Source organism: Equus przewalskii, chromosome 10, assembly GCF_037783145.1.
Source record: "Equus przewalskii isolate Varuska chromosome 10, EquPr2, whole genome shotgun sequence".
NCBI classification, from domain to species: Eukaryota; Metazoa; Chordata; class Mammalia; order Perissodactyla; family Equidae; genus Equus; species Equus przewalskii.
This window is the reverse complement of record NC_091840.1, coordinates 47,566,913-47,585,450: the sequence shown is the minus strand read 5'-3', so window position 1 is coordinate 47,585,450 and position 18,538 is coordinate 47,566,913. Positions and strand designations below refer to the sequence as shown.

Genomic DNA, 18,538 nt, shown 5'->3' with positions numbered 1-18,538 from the left:
CTCTCATACACTGCTGGTGGGAATGGAAACTGGTGCGGCCACTGTGGAAACAGTATGGGGATTTCTCAAAAAATTAAGAATAGAACTACTGTGTGATCCAGCTATTCCACTGCTGAATATTTATCCAAAGAACATGAAAACACAAACCCCTGTGTTCATTGCAGCATTATTCACAATAGCTAAGACTTGGAAACAACATAAGTGCCCCTCAAGGAATGAATGGATAATGAAGATATGGTATATATACACAGTGTAATATTACTCAGACATAAAAAGATGAAGTCTTGCCATTTGCAACAACATGGATGGACTCTGAGGGTATTATGCTAAGTGAAATAAGTCAAAGGGAGAAAGTCAAATACCGTATGACCTCACTGATAAATAGAAGGTTAAAACGACAACAAGAACAAACACATAGATACAGAGATTAGATTGATGGTTACCGGAGGGGAAGCGGGGAGGGAAGACGGTGAAAGGGGTGACTGGGCACGTGTATGATGATGGATGGTAATTAGTCTTTGGGTGGTGATCATGATGTAACCTACACAGAAATTGAAATATAATGATGTACACCTGAAATTTATATAATGTTATAAACCGATGTTACCTCAATTAAAAAACCCTTGGGTCCAATCCCGTGGCATAGTGGATAAGTTTGGTGTTCCCTGCTTTGGCGGCCTGGGTTGACAGGTTTGGATCCCTGGCGCACACCTTCAACCATGCTGGGGTGGTCACCCACATATAAAATAGAGGAAGATTGGCAATAGATGTTAGCTCAGGGCCAATCTTCCTCAGCAAAAAATAAAAATAAAAAATAAAAAAATCCTTAATCACATCTGCAGAAAGTTACCCCCATAATGTAACTTTCACAGGTTCCAGGGATTAGGACATGGATATTATGATGGGCATTTTTCAGCCTGCCACAGTAGGCAGTATTATGTAATTTGACCTATTAAGTCATAATATTTCCAAAATTTCTGCATTTGTTTGCAGTTTCTGAATGCTCAAAAAGCATGCTACACAGTTCAAAGTACTGCTGATGAAATACAGGAATAAATAAGACATCTCCTGCCCTCAAGAAACTTCTTAGAGGAGCCAGAATGCCTCAGTCAGAAACTTGTACTTTTGCAGACAGTGGGGACCCGGCTGAAGTTGTTTGGTTAATTGAGCTGAGTTTTAGGAAGATTAATGATGGTGTGCATAGAATAGAATGGGGAGTGGAAGGATGAGAAGGGTGACTGGTTACATGTGTGTGAATGATGCTAAGGCCTTGGAGATACGTTAGTGTGATGGTGTTCAGAAAACAAAAGATACCAAGGTGCATCCCAGAGGGAGTTTGTCTTTAGCTTTATTGAGGCATAATTGACAAACAATAAAATTCAATTTTGACTTGTCAGTTGAGAGATATTTGCAGTAGTGTAACCATCACCACAATCATGATATGGAACATTTCTGTAATCTTAAAAAGTTCCCTTGAACTCCTTTGCAGTCAGTCCCATTCTTCTGGGATTGAAGACCACTGATCTGCTTTCCATCACTGTGGTTTGCCTTCTCTACAGTTTCTCATGGAGTTATACAGTATTGGTCTTTTGTGTCTGGCTTCTTTGCCTTAGCTTATTGCTTTTGAGATACTATGTTGCCTGTATCAGTAGTCTGTTCCTTTTCATGGCCAAGTAGTATTCTATTATACATACATATATATATATATATATATATACACACACACTATAATTTGTGTCCATTCACCAGTTGAACATTTGGGTTGTTTCCAATTTTTATGGACATATGTTTTCATTTCTCTTGGTACATGAAAATGGAATCATTGAGTCATAAAGCGAATGTGTAACTAAGAAACTGTCAAACTGTTTTCCACAGTGGCTGTCCCATTTTGCGTTCCCACTAGCAATGTATGAGGGTTCCAGTTCTCTACACCTTTGCCAACATTTTAATTTTAGCTATTCTAGTGAGTGTAGTAGTATCTCATTGTGGTTCTAATTTGCATTTACTTAATAATTAATGATGTGCACCTTTTTATGTGCTTATTTGCCATGCATTTATCTTCTTTGGTGAACTGTTCAAATTTTTGGTCCTTTTTTTATTGGGTTGTCTGATTATTATTGAGTTGTAAGAGTTCTTAATATAGCCTGGATACAAGTCCTTTGTTGGGCATATGTTTTGCAAATATTTTCTCCTTGTTTGTGGCTTGCCTATTCATTTTCTGTGTGTTTTGAAGAACAATTTTTAAAATTTGATAATGTCCAATTTAGCCTTTTTTTTTTTTTTTTTTGCTGAGGAAGACTAGCCCTAAGCTAACATCCATGCCAATCTTCCTCCGCTTTATATGTGGGTCACCGCCACAGCATGGTGAGTGGTGTAGGTTTGTGCCCAGGATCCAAACCTGTGAACCTGAGCTGCCAAAGCAGATCATGCTGAACTTAACCACTATGCCATGGGGCTGGCCCCATCTCTATTTTTTCTTTTATAATTTTTTTTTTTTGCCCAGTTTAAGAAATCTTTGCCTCATCTGAGACCACTAATATTTTTTTCTGTTTTAGTCTAGAAGTTTTATAGTGTTAACTCTTACATTTTGGTCTGCGATCCATTTTGAATTAACATTTGTATATAGTGTAGTGTAAGAGTTGGGGTTCACTTCCTTCCGTGTGGATACTCATTTGTCCAGTCCCCCATCCTTTCCTCATTGAAGTGCCTTGGCACTGTTGTCAAACCATTTGGCTATATATGTATAGGTCTATTTCTGGATTCCATTATGTGCCTTTGCTCTGAATGTCTGTCTTGATCACAGTGTGATATTTTCTCATTTACTATAGCTTTATAACAAGTCTTAAAATCAAGTCATGTAAGTGCTACACCTTTCTTATATTTTTCCCCAAAATTGTTTTGGCTTCTAGGTACTTTGCATTTCCATATACATTTTAGAATCGTCTTGTTAAGTTTACAAAAAAAATCTGAAAATTTTGTTCTAATGGTTTGGAATTGTAGATCAATTTGGAGAGAACTGACGACAATATTGAGCCTTCCAGTCCATGAGCGTGGTATAACTCTCCATCTGTTTAGGTTGTCTTTAATTTCTGTCAGCAATGTTTCAGAGTTTTCAGTGTGCAAGTCTTGCGCATTGTTCTTAAATTTATCTCTAAGTATTTTATGTCTTCGCTATGCTGTTATAAGTGGATTATCACAGCCTATATACATAGATAACCCAGAGCTTTCAAATCAGGACAACAGTTGAAATGGAAGTAGGAAGTGGAGTTTGATTTTGGACGTGTTGAGTTTGTAGTAGCAGTGGGTTATCCTGCCAGCAGGAGCTGTTGAGAGAGATTTGGAGCCATTTGCATAGAGGTGACGGTAAAGTATGGGTGTGCATGAGACTGCCCAGAAAGAAAGTCTAGGAAAAGTTTACTTCTAGGTCTGAAGCTTGTGCGATGCTTTCCTTTTAGAGAGTGGGTAGTCAGAGTAGACCTTAAAGTTATCTGTAAGAAAGGGAGGAGAAACCCTAGAGTACAGAGTTAGGAAGCTGAAGACAAAAGAATTTCAAGAAGAATGGGCTAATTGAGAAGTGGACACTGCACAGAGGTTGAGGACCTTGAAGGGTAAGGAAAGATGATCACCCACTTCAATTGGGTGATTGGATCATTGTGGCTGAGGTCGCTCTAGTAGAGTGGTGTGCGTAGAAGCCAAGTTTCAAAAGATTCGGGAGGTAAGGAAGGAAGCGGTGAGCAGAGACTGTCTTCAGAAATTGGTGGAGAAGGAAAAGAGCGTGATAGACTAGGCATCAAGAGTGTAACAATATGGAAATATTTGTTTGGGAGGGGGATGCTGTGAGCATGTTTACAAGGGTCAGCTGGTGAGCTTGGAGAGAAGGATGTCTTCAAGATGTGAGGGCTTAGTGGCGCCGAATTTGGTAAGGGGAAGGGAGAGGATATGGAGTTTGAGGCATTTGGGATGAATTAACTGCTTTCTTCCCTTTTCACTTGGCCCTTGCCATCATTTCAGTATACTGCGTCTTTAAAAATTACCTGGTTCAGGGGCTGGCCGGTGATGTAACACTCTGCTTCCGCGGCCTGGGGTTTGCAGGTTTGGATCCCGGGTATGGACCTACGTACCACTGGTCAAACTGTGCTGTGGTGGCATCCCACATACAAAACAGAGGAAGATTGGCACAGATGTTAGCTCAGGGCCACTCTTCCTCACTGAAAAAAAAAATCACCTAGAACAGGGGTTTGATAAACTATGGTCTGTTGGTAAATCTGACCAGAGATTTGTTCTTGTACAGCCCTTGAGCTAAGAATTATATATATATATTTTTTCTTCAACCATTTAAAAAAAATATAAGGAAGATTATGTGAAAATTATATTTCATACAATTTTCAGTGCCCATAAGTAGATTTTTGAGGGGAACAGCCCCTCTCATTTATTTATTGTCAGAGCAGAGGTGAATAGTTGCCGTAGAGACTCTGTGGCCCACAAAGCCTGAAACACTTACCATCTGGCCCTTCACAGAAGAAGTCGGCCAACTCCTGGCCCAGATGGAATAGTCTTACAAGGATCAGAGTTGATTCCTTTTCTGAGTCCCATGACTTGCTGAAGAAGTTTTCTGGTTGTTTCTTTTTTTTCAGTAGCTATTGGTCTCTCTGTTTTAGGCTATTCATAGTGAATGCAGATTTCTTCTTGTCTCAAGCATCCTTAGTTAAGTCAAGACTAATGAACTGTGAGAAGGCTCATCAGAATGTCTGACCTGAGACCACAGTGGTGAAGAGCAAATGGGTGTTATTTGGGAAGAAACATGAAAATTAGAATGCAAGCTGCTGACATTCTTCACTGATACTTTGCATAGCTCTTTTGGTGAAACTATAGGTTTTATCTGTTAGATTTCTAGGCTTATTTTTCAAAAGTAAAGTTGGAGGAAAAGAAAGAAGAACCACAGGTGAAAACTAGCCACTTGGTAAAAAGTACTAGCAGTAGTAAACCTTTAAACCAGACACTGTTCTAGATGATTTAACCTATCTTGACTCAATTACTCCTCCATAACACTCTGAGATGCTGTTATTATTGCCACTTTCCACGTGAGGAAAGCAAAGCGCAGAGGAGTAGGTAACTTGCCCAAGGTCACGCAGCTAGTGAGTGGGCGAGCTGGGATTCCAGTCCAGTCAAGTGAGGCTCCAGAGTGCACGCTGTTAAGGACTATGCTGTGTGGCCTTTCTAAGAATTGTCATAATAGCTAACATTTATCGACCGCTTACTGCAGGGCAGGTACTCTCCTAAGGCCATTGTCTGTATTACACATTTAATGTTTACAGCATCCTTCCAGATGAGGCGACTGAGGCACTTGCCTAACGTGTCAAAGCTAGAAAATGTGGGCCGGGATTCTATCCCAGTCAGTCCAGCTCCAGAGCCTGCCCACTTCACCACTGCACTGTGCTGTAGATTGGCCCTCCATTATTGCTCAAAATGGCCATTTCATACTTTTTCCTGTAGGAACTCTACAGCTTGGTAGGCTTCAGGACACACTTGCATTGCTGTTTCAAGCAGGCAGTATTCCCCATAGAATAACATCCCGGGTGGGTGCTGTTTCCATTACACCGTGAAGTGCTGTGGTAATTGCAGGACCCCTGGTAGGCACACTTGTGATGCAGGTTTCCCCCTACAAAAGATACTGGGCAGGGGAGCATCTGTGATTCCCAGAACAAGAGCCCTAAATCATCCCAATTGCCTCTTCTCCTGATGGCTTCTTCCCCAGTCATAACCTTTGTAGTATACATCTTGTGTCAATGTTCAGGCTGCAGCTAAAAATTTGAGTCAGGAATTCTGAGGAGAGACTAGAGCTATTGCTGTAGATTTTGGAATTATATGTGTATAACTGATGTCCAAAGAAATTTATGGGGATTCCTTGAGAGGATGATTGAAACCGAACTTTTAGGATCTCATTTTATGGGGTAGATAAAGGAGTCAACAACTTTCTGCTCTTGAAGGCAAGTGTCCTCGTAATTCCCCCACATAAATCAGTGTCCAGATTCTTTATGACTGTTAGTTTTATTGTGGCCCCTTCTGTTTGTGCATTCCTCGTGGATTCTACTTTGCTTCTACGTTCGATGCTGTTTGGTGCTACATTATTTGTTTAGAAAAGGTGCAAGTTAGACGGCCCTTTTAAGAAACCCAAAGAGGCAGCTCCTAATCTATTATAGTTCTTAGTGCATAGTGGGTGCTTCGTAAATACTTGCAGATTGATAGTTTAAGTGAAATGAAAATGCAGTTATTTGCTGATGCTATGGTCTTGATGGGAGGGAGCTCTTGAGGAGCAAAATTCTTAGGTTGGCTGGAAAATAGTGTAATTGAAACCTAGGTTAAAGGTTTCAGTTTGCTTTGCGGAAGAAAAATCTGCAACCCATAGCCATAGGCCTTGGAAAACCTGGAAGCTGTCTCTTGGGCAAGTGGGATGTAACCGTAACCACCAGGGTGAACTAGCAGGACGAGGCAGCCTCTGGCCGTCCTTTTCAGTCGACTTGGGCAGAGGCAGTGGAGTGGCCGGCATTTTTGCCAGTGAGCTCTCGAAGGACTAAGCTAGGCCTTGTCTTCTAATTGGTTGTATTTCTCATAGAGCCAAGTGTTATGTCTGTTGCACAAACCTGTTCACTGATACTAGTTTAAAAGGAGAATCTGACCAAGAAAGTAAAAGACTGAAGCCTTTTCCTTGCCTGTTCTGGGCCCAATATGCTACAAACACTTACAGGCTTTATTTACATCTTTTGAAGTAAAACACCACTTTTCCAGCACGTCTTTCCTTGCACTGGCTTAGGCCAGGTGATCTTGCTTCATGCTCTGTTTGTGTCCCTTGTCAGAGTGCTGTCAGATTTTAGTGAATTGTCTTGTTTATTTGCCTATCTTCTCCATGGCCCTGTAACTTTGTAAAAAACATGTGCCAAGATGCTGTTCTTTACTTTGACACTGGCACTGCATAGGTGCTTAATAAACTTTTAGTCAATGACCAGGTTATACGGTTGTCTTCTTTTTTTTTTTTTTTGAGGAAGATTAGCCCTGAGTTAACATCTGCTGCCAATCCTCCTCTTTTTGCTGAGGAAGACTGGCCCTGAGCTCACATCTATGCCCATCTTCCTCTACTTTATATGTGGGACGCCTACCACAGCATGGCTTGCCAAGCGGTGCCATGTCTGCACCTGGGATCCGAACCGGCAAACCCCGGGCCACTGAAGCAGAACGTGTGCACTTAAGTGCTGTGCCACCGGGCCGGCCCCTGCAGTTGTCTTCTTAAGGGATGAAAATCTTTGAACAAGTCAACGAATGCACAAAAAGAATTGCAGTTCAGTTGGTCTTCTATCCGAACAGTGGCCTTCCCAGCGCAGTCTAACTGTGTGTGACTGGGGGAGGTGTGCGCTGGGGGCTGAACTTTTCTCCAGGGCAAATCTTTAAATTTGCTGTTTTAAAAATATACTTTTACCAACCTCACCCCAGATCTGCTGAATCTGGATGCATGCTCTCTAGTTCAAACTGCCTAAGTGATTCTTCCGCAGTCAGCCTGGGAGTAATGTCGTCGAGCGGGGGCTGAGAGGCAAGAGGTGGGTAGGCTGCTTGGTCGTCGGCTTGTCCCCTGTCTGCCTTCAGATTCATCGTCTGAGGCTTGAACTAAAGGAGATAGTCTTTGGGCTCCTTCCCTCCTAACATCTTGTGATATATAAAAGTCCTTACATGTGGGTATTAGAAAAGTATTTATTTTTCCTCATAATTGTGATTATTTTTCATAATCTTTAAAACTTGTATTTAGACAATATATTTGCTTTATTAGTGCACATAGATTAAAATTCAAGTAATATTGTAAGACTTATAACAAAGGATAAATTTGCCGCCTCTCAGTCCTCAGACTACTTTCCACTCTTCTCTGTTTACCTCTGAGTGATAACGCTTATAATACCGTTTCTAGATTGATCAACTGTAGATGTTGACTGACTTTTTGCTGTAGTAGATTAGGAGTTGCTTCTTTGAGTTTGTTTTTGTTTTTGCCTGAGGAAGATTCACCCTGAGCTGACATCTGTGCCAGTCTTCCTCTATTTTGTATTTGGATTGCCACCACAGCATGGCCGCCAACGAGTGGCATAGGTCTGCGCCCAGGAACCGACCCCAGGCTGTTGAAGTGGAGCGTGCCAAACTTAACCACTTGGCCACAGGGCCAGCCCCTGAGAGTTTTTTAAAGGACCGCCTAACTTGCACCTCTTCCAAATGAATAATAGGGTTTTTAAAGCATGTTAGGCTTCGCATTTTGGTTTGGGAATTGTCAGTGCAGACTAGCTGTATGAGGTGACACAATGTTTTAAAGTAGCTAGTTCAGCGTTTACCAGTGTCTCCATTCTGGTTTTACTTTTGTTCTTCGCCTCATACTTCTGATAATGTCCTGTTAATTTACCGTGACTTTAATTGATCAATCTTAGTTCCCAGGTCAGTAAAACATTTGAATCCCATTCTCCTTTCCATGACTCCATAAAAAATGTTGTGTAAATTGTTATAATAGTTTAAACTGTTTATCCAGTAATTATGTGATTGTGGAATGCAAGGAGGGTGGAGGAAATACAATTTTGAGTGCATATACAGTGACGCTTTCTGTCATTTAATTCTCACAGCAGCACTGAGAAGTAGATTTTCCCCCTTACTTTACAAATAAGGAATCTGAAGCTCAGAGAGACAAACTTGCCCATCGTCCCAAGGCTAGTTACCAAAAGGGTTTAGATCTCCATCAGTTTGCCTGAAGAACCCACTACAGATATATATTGTTTTTTTAAAAACTTTTTAATTGAAGCATAAGATCTGTGCAGAAAAGAGAAAACCCTAAGTGTAGAGCTCAGTGAATTATCAAAATGAAGCATGCCTGTAACCACTCCTAAGTTAAACAACAAAAAAGGATGTTAGCAGCACCCCAGAGGGCTCCCTCCTGTTCCCTCCCAGTTACCACTCCCTGCCGTTCCTCCAGAGATAACCGTTGTTGTCATCTCTGACACTGCAGATTCATTCTGCTCCAGGTGATAGCAGTTTTTGAACAAAATTTGATGTTACTCTTAATTGTATGTCCTTTTACATTTTGTTACTATACCTAGAAATTCAGCGCCATTTTTCTTTAAAGAAGCCAATCGCTTCCATTTCTTTCTTTACAGGAGAAAAAGAGTATCAATTTTGTACCTTCATATGAACTTATCGTTTTGTGTTAAATGCTTCCTCTTTAAGGTGAATAATCGCAATTTCTTTGATTTTTAGTCTGAGTCACTGTGAAGAGCTCTTTAAAACCAGTGACCTCTGTACATTTTCACACCAGAATAAAAGCATAGAGCTGGGTCCTACCTAAGGGGTTTTGTGTAATTGTAAATGCTACTTGCTGAGATTTAAAAAACATTATAATAGGATTGTTGTAAATTCTCTTTTCCTGTAGCCAGTGTTTTTAAAAGCAATATTTGGTTTAAATATTAGTAGGCCAAATAATTGGAATATTTTGAAAAAAGTGTTATGGGAATTCTCATCTGATATGTAACTCATGGACACAGTGTCAGTTTAGCAGCGGTGAGCAGATTTCCGTCTTGCAAGTGCCTCCCACTCTGTTTTCCTGGGAGTACTGGTTTACACCTGAGACACACCCAGTTTTTTTGACTCCAGGTAGTTATTTAACGTGAATCCTCTGGAAGAGGAGAAAAAAGTTTCCTACTACATGTATGAAGAAGATAATCTATTAGTATTTAAACAAATTTCTCCTAAAATACTTTTTCTAATTATGAAAGCAGAACAGATTTGTTATAGAATACCAGAAATGTGCAGAAAAGTGCAATGATGAAAAATTTCCATAATCCCCCCTCTCAGTGAGACCTGCTGATATTTTGTGGTATTTACTCTGTCTTTTTACTCATATATTTATAATAAATTTGAATATTTATAATAAAATTGAAATTGTAAAGTATATTTAGTTTCATAGTCTGCTTTTTTCTGTTAAAGTTTATTCCTTGAATATGCATATTTAGTATTACATATTTCTTTGCAAACATTAATAGTTGCATAATAACTTCAAACTCATGTATCACTTAGTTTATTTAACCGTTCCTGTGTTTTTGAACCAGTTTTGATTGTCTCCATGTTTATAAAGAATTAGCTACTGGGCAGTGGGTGGAGGAGGCGTGAAGTTGAGGAGAGGAAAGAAATCCTCTTGGATAAAACTCGATCTTGTTGAATTGAATTGATCAAATGTTTAGTGAGCGTCTGCGTGTCAGGCCCTGTGATGGGCTCTCAGACGCAGATGTGCATCACTGGAGATCAGATATGACGAGTGAGGGTCTGAAGTAAAGTCATAATGGAGAGGGGGTTACAGAAGATAGAAAGGATTCCCAGAGATGTTTAAGTGGGAAAGTGAGTTTTTGAGCTGGGGTAGGGTTGGGGCCATGTGAGTGGGTGGGAGACATCTGAGATTATCCCTACATGTCCTTTTCGGGTAAATGGATAGATGGTAGTGTCATTTTATTAGTATAGGGACCATACAAGGGAAGAGCAGATTTGCTTGAAGTTTGGTTTTGGGCATAGTGAATTTGAGGTGCCTGTGGGCCACTGGGGAGCAATGTCTGTTGAGCAGATGCATAGATGAAGCTAAAAAGAGAGACCTGGACTAAAGAGATGGATCTATGGATCATTTGCACCTAGATTGTGGTATCAAACACAGACCAAAGACCTAGTGGAGCTGCCTTGGGAGGTCATACAGTTGAGAAGAGGGTGAAGGATAGCACTGTGGGAATTGTCGGTGGTCAAGGCTTGGGAGGGATGCAGAGAGGCATGTGAAAGAGACAGAGACCCAGAATCTGAGAGGGTGGCATTGTGGTTGCTGAAAGAAGGGAAGAAAAGAGGGATGGACACCTGTATCCATGAGGAGAACCTCTGGCAAGTGTCTGTTGCATTTGACAGTTAGAAGGTCATTGGTGAGAAGAGTTTCAAGGCAGTGCTGGGGACAGAAGGAGAGAATGACAGGGGAACAGTGGGTGAGGAACTGGTGTGTGGTAGCTAAAGATGGAAGGGCAGAGGTTGTCAGATGTGGTGTGGCAGGAGATTTTGTTTTAATAGAGACTTGAACAGGCTTATGTGCTGACCAAAAGGACCTAGTTGAACGAGATTGAAGTTGCTGGAGAAGGGATGGTTGGTGATAAAGCAAGACACCTGAGGAGAGTGGTTTGTTTGGAGCATGGTTGGAGGGATTAAACTTGGACAGGAGGGGGATACTTTCTCTGAGAAAGCATGAGGTCGGTAGGAGTGTTTGCTGGTACAGTGGGAATTGTTGGCAGTAGCTCAGTTTTCTCCAAACATTGGCTGAGAATGAGGCAGATTGGGTGGGAGATGGGCTTGAGGACAGTGTCTGGATTTGGACCATCTATACTGGGGAGTGGAAGGGTGAAGGGACCCAGGCCCATAGGATGACTATAGAGGCACTGTGGTTCTGTAATTAGAGACCTTGACTTACAGAGGTACTAATTTGCATGGTTGCCGGAATCCTCACCAAGCTTCTAGAGCCCAGGTAAAGGAGGAGAGAAGTTTCTTGACTATTTACTTCCTCAGGGAAGCCTTCCTTGACGTCCTAAGTTAAATTTATTCTGGCTTCTCATAGCTCTGTTATTTCCTTCTAGTACTCATTAGAGTTGTAGCTTTGCATTTGACTGTTGGAACTGTTATTAAAAAAGTTTGCTTTCCCTAGTAACTAAAAGCTCTGAGGAAAGATATGTCTGATTGTGCTTACCATTGTGTAGTGTCTGGCACCTAGTAGACACTGGCTAAGTGTTTGTTGAATTTAATCAATCAAATACAGTGGTTGTCAACCATTTTAATCTGCCCCAGCACACCTGTGGGACATGACTTGCTTCCGTCTGACCCTTTCCTGGAGGAGAGCAGGTGTCAGGTAGTGTGAGGTAGTGGTTAATAGATCACAGGCCCCGGAATGAGAATGCCTGGGCTCGTATGCCAACGCCACCTCTCACCAGCATCGCGACCTTGGGCAAATTCTCTGTGCCCCAGTGTCCTCCTCTGTAAAGTGTGGCTAGTGCCTACTTCATAGGGTTGTCATGAAACTTGCATGAGAAAATTCACAGAAAGCTTTTAGAATAGCATGTGACATGTAAAAGTTATTACTTTTGAAAAAACTAGCATCTTATGTGTATCTGCTCATTGTTATTTATTGAATATTGATCTTCAGGGAAACTCAGAAGAGAAATCCCTGGACTATGATGGTCTTTTTGACCCAGTGACCCAGTGGCATCCTGAAACAAAGCCATTTTTAGTCCCATGGGACTATCACTAAGAAATAGTGGAAATGTCATGTGTCTGGTCATTTTCATAGCCATTTTGTGAGGAGGAGAGATTCGTGAATGCCATCTGCGTTACACCTGCCATGGTAAATTTGAGTCTTTTTTTCCCTTGCAGAGGAGGTGGCCAAGTTGGAGAAGCACTTGATGCTTCTCCGACAAGAGTATGTCAAGCTGCAGAAGAAATTGGCAGAGACAGAGAAGAGATGCTCTCTTTTGGCCGCGCAAACAAACAAGGAAAGCAGCAGTGAGTCCTTCATCAGCCGCCTGCTGATGATCGTGGCCGACCTCTATGAGCAGGAGCAGTACAGGTGAGCTCCACACAGGGCCAGTTTGGGGAAGCAAGCCCTTTTCCTTATTCCCAGGCCACATTGCACCTTCTCCTCTCTTACTGACTTTCTTCCCAAGCTTCTTTCTTTCTTATCAGGATATTAGCAAACCTTTAGTCTCTAGAATATAAGCTCCTGGAGGGAAGATTTTTGTCACTTGTTCCCTGCTTATCTTTAGCACAGAATGTAGGAGTCATGGTTATAGGATCGCTAATGCAGATGGGAATTAGCTTACATGGCCAGGGCTTCGGAGGGAGAGGCCACTTTCTCTTGGGATAGTCAAGGAAGGAGTCTTGGAACTAGTGGACAGTATCATATGATGGCTGAGGGTGGACTCTGGAGCCACATAGCCTGTGTTAGAAGCTCAGCTGGCCACTTACTGGCTAAGGGACCTGCAATTATGTGACGTGCCTCAGGTTCCTCATCTGTAAAATGGGGACAATAGTACTACTACTTACCTCAAGGTTGTTGTGAGGATTAAATTAAAACGTGTCTTAAGTACTTGGAACAGAGGTTGGCACATAGTAAGTATAAGTACCCAGTTGTTAGCTGTTGTTATTAAGTGAGTTTTGAGGTAAAATGTTAAAAGCTGGGTAGGGTTTAATAGATAAAGACAATGCTATTGTGAGTAGGGAGTGACCGAGAATAGACTGAAACGTGGGAATGTGCAGAGGATTTAGAGGACAGTGAGGGGCCTATTTTAGGGTACAAGTTCATGTAGGGGAGCACTGGGAGAGGTGAGAAAGATAGGGTGGATTGCACTGGGATGCCAGGGTGAAGAACTGGGACGTGACCCTCTAGGAAGTGTGGAACAGAGTGTTTTTGAGTTGTAGGACTGTCATAATCGAAGTGGTGTTTTAGGAAGATTAACCTGCTAACATTATATGGGCAAAGTTATACAGACAAGAGAGCAGGGGAGCAGCTGTGATGTTGCAAATAGTCCAGACCAGAATGATGGAGGACTGAATTGGATGATGGCAGTGGATATAGAAAAGAAACATGGGTGTGAATGTGCATCAGAGGAAGGATTTGGCTACTACAGAGATGGATAATTGGACTAGATAAGACTTAGTAAAATTTCAAAATAAATTACGACGTTTAAAATAGATCAGACTGGGGGCCGGCCCCATGGCCAAATGGTTAAGTTCACACACTCTGCTGCGGCGGCCCAGGGTTTCGCCAGTTCAAATCCTGGGTGCAGATATGGTACCACTCATCAGGCCATGCTGAGGTGGCGTCCCACATGCTGCAACTAGAAGGACTCACAACTAAAAATGCACAACTATGTACTGGGGGGATTTGGGAGAAAAAGGAAAAATAAAATCTTTAAAAAAAAATTTTTTTAAATAGAATTTTTATGAGTATCTCAGTAACTGGAGTAACTAAAGAGTCGGTGTTAAAATGTTTAAACTGAGAAATGTTGAAGACATTGATACATTTATTTTTACTTAAGTTCAAGAGAAGGTGTTGTCCCATACGATAGTTAAAAATGATTGTTATATGTAGTTAGTTACTGCATTCATTCTTTTAGCAACCAAGCTTATAATTTTTCCTCTTAAAATGTTTGATTGAGAAACTCTAGTAAGAAGCTCTTTATTTATGCCTCCTCTCCAGTAACAACATCCTAGTATTCATATTTTAAAAGGAAATGTTGGGGCTGACCCAGTGGTGTAGTGGTTAAGTACTCGTGCTCTGCTTTGGCAGCCTGGGGTTCACAGGTTCGGATCCTGGGCATAAACCTATACACCACTCATTAAGCCATTCTGTGGTGAGGAAGACTGGCACAGATGTTAGCTCAGGGACAATCTTCCTCAAACAAAAAGAGGGAGATTGGCAACAGATGTTAGCTCAGGGTCAATCTTCCTCACCAAAAATAAAAAGTAAATACTCTTTAATTGACTCAAATGAAGTTTTAAAAAAATTACTAGCCTCCTAATTGTTTTTACACAGAGTCTTCATAGAATTGATTTGTCCATTTTTGAAATTGTTTTTTTTGGTGAGGAAGCTTCACTCTGAGCTAACGTCTGTTGCCAATCTTCCTCTTTTTTTTACTTAAGGAAGATTAGCCTAAGCTAACATCTGTGCCTGTCTTCCTCTATTTTGTATATGGGTCGCCACCACAACATGGCTTGATGAGTGGTGTAGGTCTGCGCCTGGGATCTGAACCTGTGAACCCGGGCTGCTGAAGCAGACGCACCGGATTTAACCACTAAGCTCCATGGGGCTGGCCCCGAGTTGTGTTTTTAAAAATTATTATTATTAGAAATTATTCATGAAGTCCTTATCTTTTTACCCTTTGGTATGATAGACTACAAAAGAAAAAAAATTTTCACCTGACATCTATGAATAGTAGGAATTTTATATAAAACTTCATTTTTATAATTTTGTGGCTAAAAGTCACACTTGTAGCTGAGACAGTAAACACTGAATATTCATTTAAGTTATTAGAATAGTTTATAAATAAATTTAGAGTTTAGAAATTATTTGTGCTTTGTAAATAGCCAGCTTCCTGTTTTCGTTAAATTTTTTTATCATACAATATAATTTGAGACAGAGTTTTATGTTGTTTTAAAAAGAATATCAATTTTATTTCTTCTTTATTAATTGATTAATAATGTTCTACTTTGTTAACAGTAGTTTGTAATAATTTGAAATAATAAGTACCTTATTACTCTTCTGATTTAACATAATTAGTTGCAACTTGGTCTTTAATAGAACTACAATTGTTGATATGCTTACGTATTATAAAGTGTGTTCCGGACAATGCTTTTGTGGGGTAAAATGTGACTGCATCAAGCATTATATAAAGAAACAGTATTCTGTTTGGGTCTCCTTTTAAGTGGATGAGTTAATTCATGTAACAGTTATTTTTTTTTCGTGTAATAGTTTTTGTGTGTTTAGTTTCTAAAGGCTTTCCAACTTAAATTGTTTTAAAGGGAAGTATGCAAATAAGAAAACAAAAATACAAGCAGGATGATGCTAATTAATGACTTTGGATCGCTGCCACCATAGCCATATGGCACATACATGCTTGTGTCAGTCCAGAGGGTCATCCTTAGGTTTTTGTTAACTGCCCATATGCTTTCTTCCCTTAGCATTTGATGTTTCAGAGTTAAACGTAAATAACTATTTGGAAAGCTCCTTTCATAAAATATGTCATAAATATGGAAATGTTTGAAAAGAAGATTTCTCCCATTTCTTAATAAATGGTTGAGTAAAAAGTGGCCAATAGTAAGTCTGAATGTTTCTGGTGAGAACAGGAGTCCGGATATTGAGTTTCATATTCTTGACTGCTTTGTCAACGCTTATTTGTTCATAATTTTTCTGTTTAAACTTGCTTGAGCCTTAATATGGTGTGCAGCACAGGAGCGCTGTACTTTCAGAGCTGTAATCACAATCTTTAAGCTTCTGTCTTTCTCTCCCTGGTGGTTTATCTTGATTTATTCTGCATAAAACTTCTTCAACTTTTTATATGGATATTAATCATCCTATTTAACTTGTAGGTTCACCACCATAAGAATCTCATTAGGGGATGTCTTTGAAAGCAGAACACCCCATGTGAACTAAAGCCAGAAGTTAGAAATAGAAAACACGTCTAGAGCAACATCTTATAAACGTGCCCCATCAGAATTCAGTGCTGTGATTTTTCTTTTTCTTTTTCAGATGCATGTTGATCAGTCAATACCCATATATGTATTAGCTGTGAATCCTAGCTATATCTAGTTATGATGGCATTTTTCTTTTTATATCTGGATTTTTTTTTCATCAGTGATCTGAAGATAAAGGTTGGAGGCAGGCACATCAATGCTCACAAGTTTGTTCTGGCGGCCCGCAGTGACAGCTGGAGTCTGGCCAATTTGTCTTCCATCGAGGAGCTGGACCTGTCAGGTGAGCCTCTGACTGGCTGGGGACTCAAACCTGCCAGCACAAGAACTCGTGGCAGAAGGTTATGGTGTGTCATTTTGAAATATTTGTGGTTTAATGAAAGTGGAATACTTTTCTTATCAGTTGATGGTGACCATGAACTAGTTAAATAGTAAATCAGTAGGTTGTACTTTGTGGATACTTCTGTTTAATACCTGGCTAATAAATCATAAATATTTGAATATCTACAATATTCTTATAATTTATAAAATATAAAATCTGCCCTGAAACTCTTTTTGTATAATAGTATGTTATAAATATGGGGGCATGTGTAGAAAATAATTTTTCTTCCACTCCAAGAAAGTCCTGCTGTTTGTTGCTTAAATATTAATCGTAGCTGCCAAAGTACTTCTCCTGGCCTACAAGAACTGAATTCAGAAGTCACAGTGACTCCAAAGAATAAGAGTATTCTTCAGAATTTGAATACGTGCATTGAGCTGTTTAGTGTTTTTATTTAATTGTCTTATGCAACATTATGTTGTGTAGAAGTTGGGTAAACGTGGTAAGTAGACTTAAAAACATTTTCAAAATTGCATTTTCATTTAGTAGTTGCCTAACTGCTGTTAAACAAAAAAGAAAATTTTAAGTTTAATTCTGCTCTTAATAGTCGTGAGATGGGGCCGGCCCGGTAGCTCAGCAGCTAAGTGTGCAGGTTCCGCTTCAGCGGCCTGGGGTTCGCCAGTTCGGATCCTGGCTGCGGACATGGCACCGCTTGGCAAGCCATGCTGTGGTAGGCGTCCCACATATAAAGTGGAGGCAGATGGGCACGGATGTTAGCTCAGGGTTGGTCTTCCTCAGCAAAAAGAGGAGGATTGGCAGCAGTTAGCTGAGGGCTGGTCTTCCTCAAAAAAAAAAAATAGTCGTGAGAGTTATAACATATGGTAAGGAGACTAGCCAGGCATTAAAAAACTTGCAGAAGTGATCGGCTGTGAAAATTCTGCTGAATTATGTCTTTGTTCAAAGGGCTTGCCAATTCAGAAGGTGCTGTTTTCCATGTGCAGTGCTAGGAACACTGAGATGATTATAACACGGTCCTTGCCATGAAGAGCTCATACTCTGTTTGAGGAAATGGGCTAATAACAAATCATCTCAGGCCAGGGCTATGTGTACATCAATATAATTGCTTTATGTCTAAGGTCCCAAAGAGATTAACTTGGGTTGCTGTGGTATCAGAGGTGGCCAACACCTGAGTAGTGTTGCCGAAGTTAAGTAGGCATTTATTGCAAGGATTTAGGGGAGCAGATGTCTCATCCTTCCCCAGGGTGAGTGAACTCTGTCTCTTTGTGATTATTTCTAGGGGTTTAACCTAAGGTCCATAATTCAGAGTTGTAAACACATAAATATACACACATACATATGCATTCATGCCTGTAGCTCAGACGTCTGCTTGGGAAACCCTCTTTACTGGAAGGGCACCAGTCTACATGATTGAAATCTCTGAGCAGAGCTTTTCTTTTTCAGAAGTATAATCTTCTGAAACCGTTTATCTTTGACTCTATATACGACAGAACTCTGGATCACTTTTACAACCCATTAGATCATGAAGTGTTCTTCACAAAATGCATGATAGGATCTTGATTACATGAACAGTTTACAAAGATTAAAAGAGATAGTAAAATATGGAAAATGTCCAACTTTGTTAGAAAAAAGTTTGGTACCATCTTTTGATATCTACATTTCAAAAATAGATAATCCCAGTAGTTGTGAGGCTAATGAAACTGGCACCCTTGCACATTTTATATACCCTTGCCAGTCGCGTTATAACTGGGTAAGACAGTTTTAGAAAGCAGTTAGGCAGCTGAGCTGTGAAATAGTCTTACTTTTTTTACCTCATCCTCTGACTTCTGTCAGATGGATTGTGTCATAGGTAATTCAGACAGTGTAGACGTTCACCTTAGTTTTCTGTGTAATTGGGAAATATTGAATGCAACCAAAAGGAATAAGAGT

The 18,538-nt window shown here is 40.4% G+C and overlaps 1 protein-coding gene across 7 annotated transcripts in view; it reads left to right on the top strand.

Annotated features, from left to right (window-relative positions):
- The window catches only part of ANKFY1 (ankyrin repeat and FYVE domain containing 1), an 89,500-nt gene that overhangs the window by 9,869 nt on the left and 61,093 nt on the right, over positions 1-18,538 (top strand). For 5 of the 7 annotated variants that reach the window (XR_011523183.1, XR_011523185.1, XR_011523184.1 and 2 more), the window contains exons 2-3: positions 12,457-12,649; positions 16,437-16,555. Coding sequence is in view for 3 of the 7 variants with exons in the window: in XM_070560964.1 (XP_070417065.1) it covers positions 12,457-12,649; positions 16,437-16,555 (312 nt within the window). In the remaining 4 variants the exon portion in view is untranslated. Of the gene's footprint in view, positions 1-9,173; positions 9,244-12,456; positions 12,650-16,436; positions 16,556-18,538 lie in introns of all 7 variants that reach the window. The other 2 variants (XM_070560966.1, XM_070560965.1) reach the window with 1 other exon arrangement.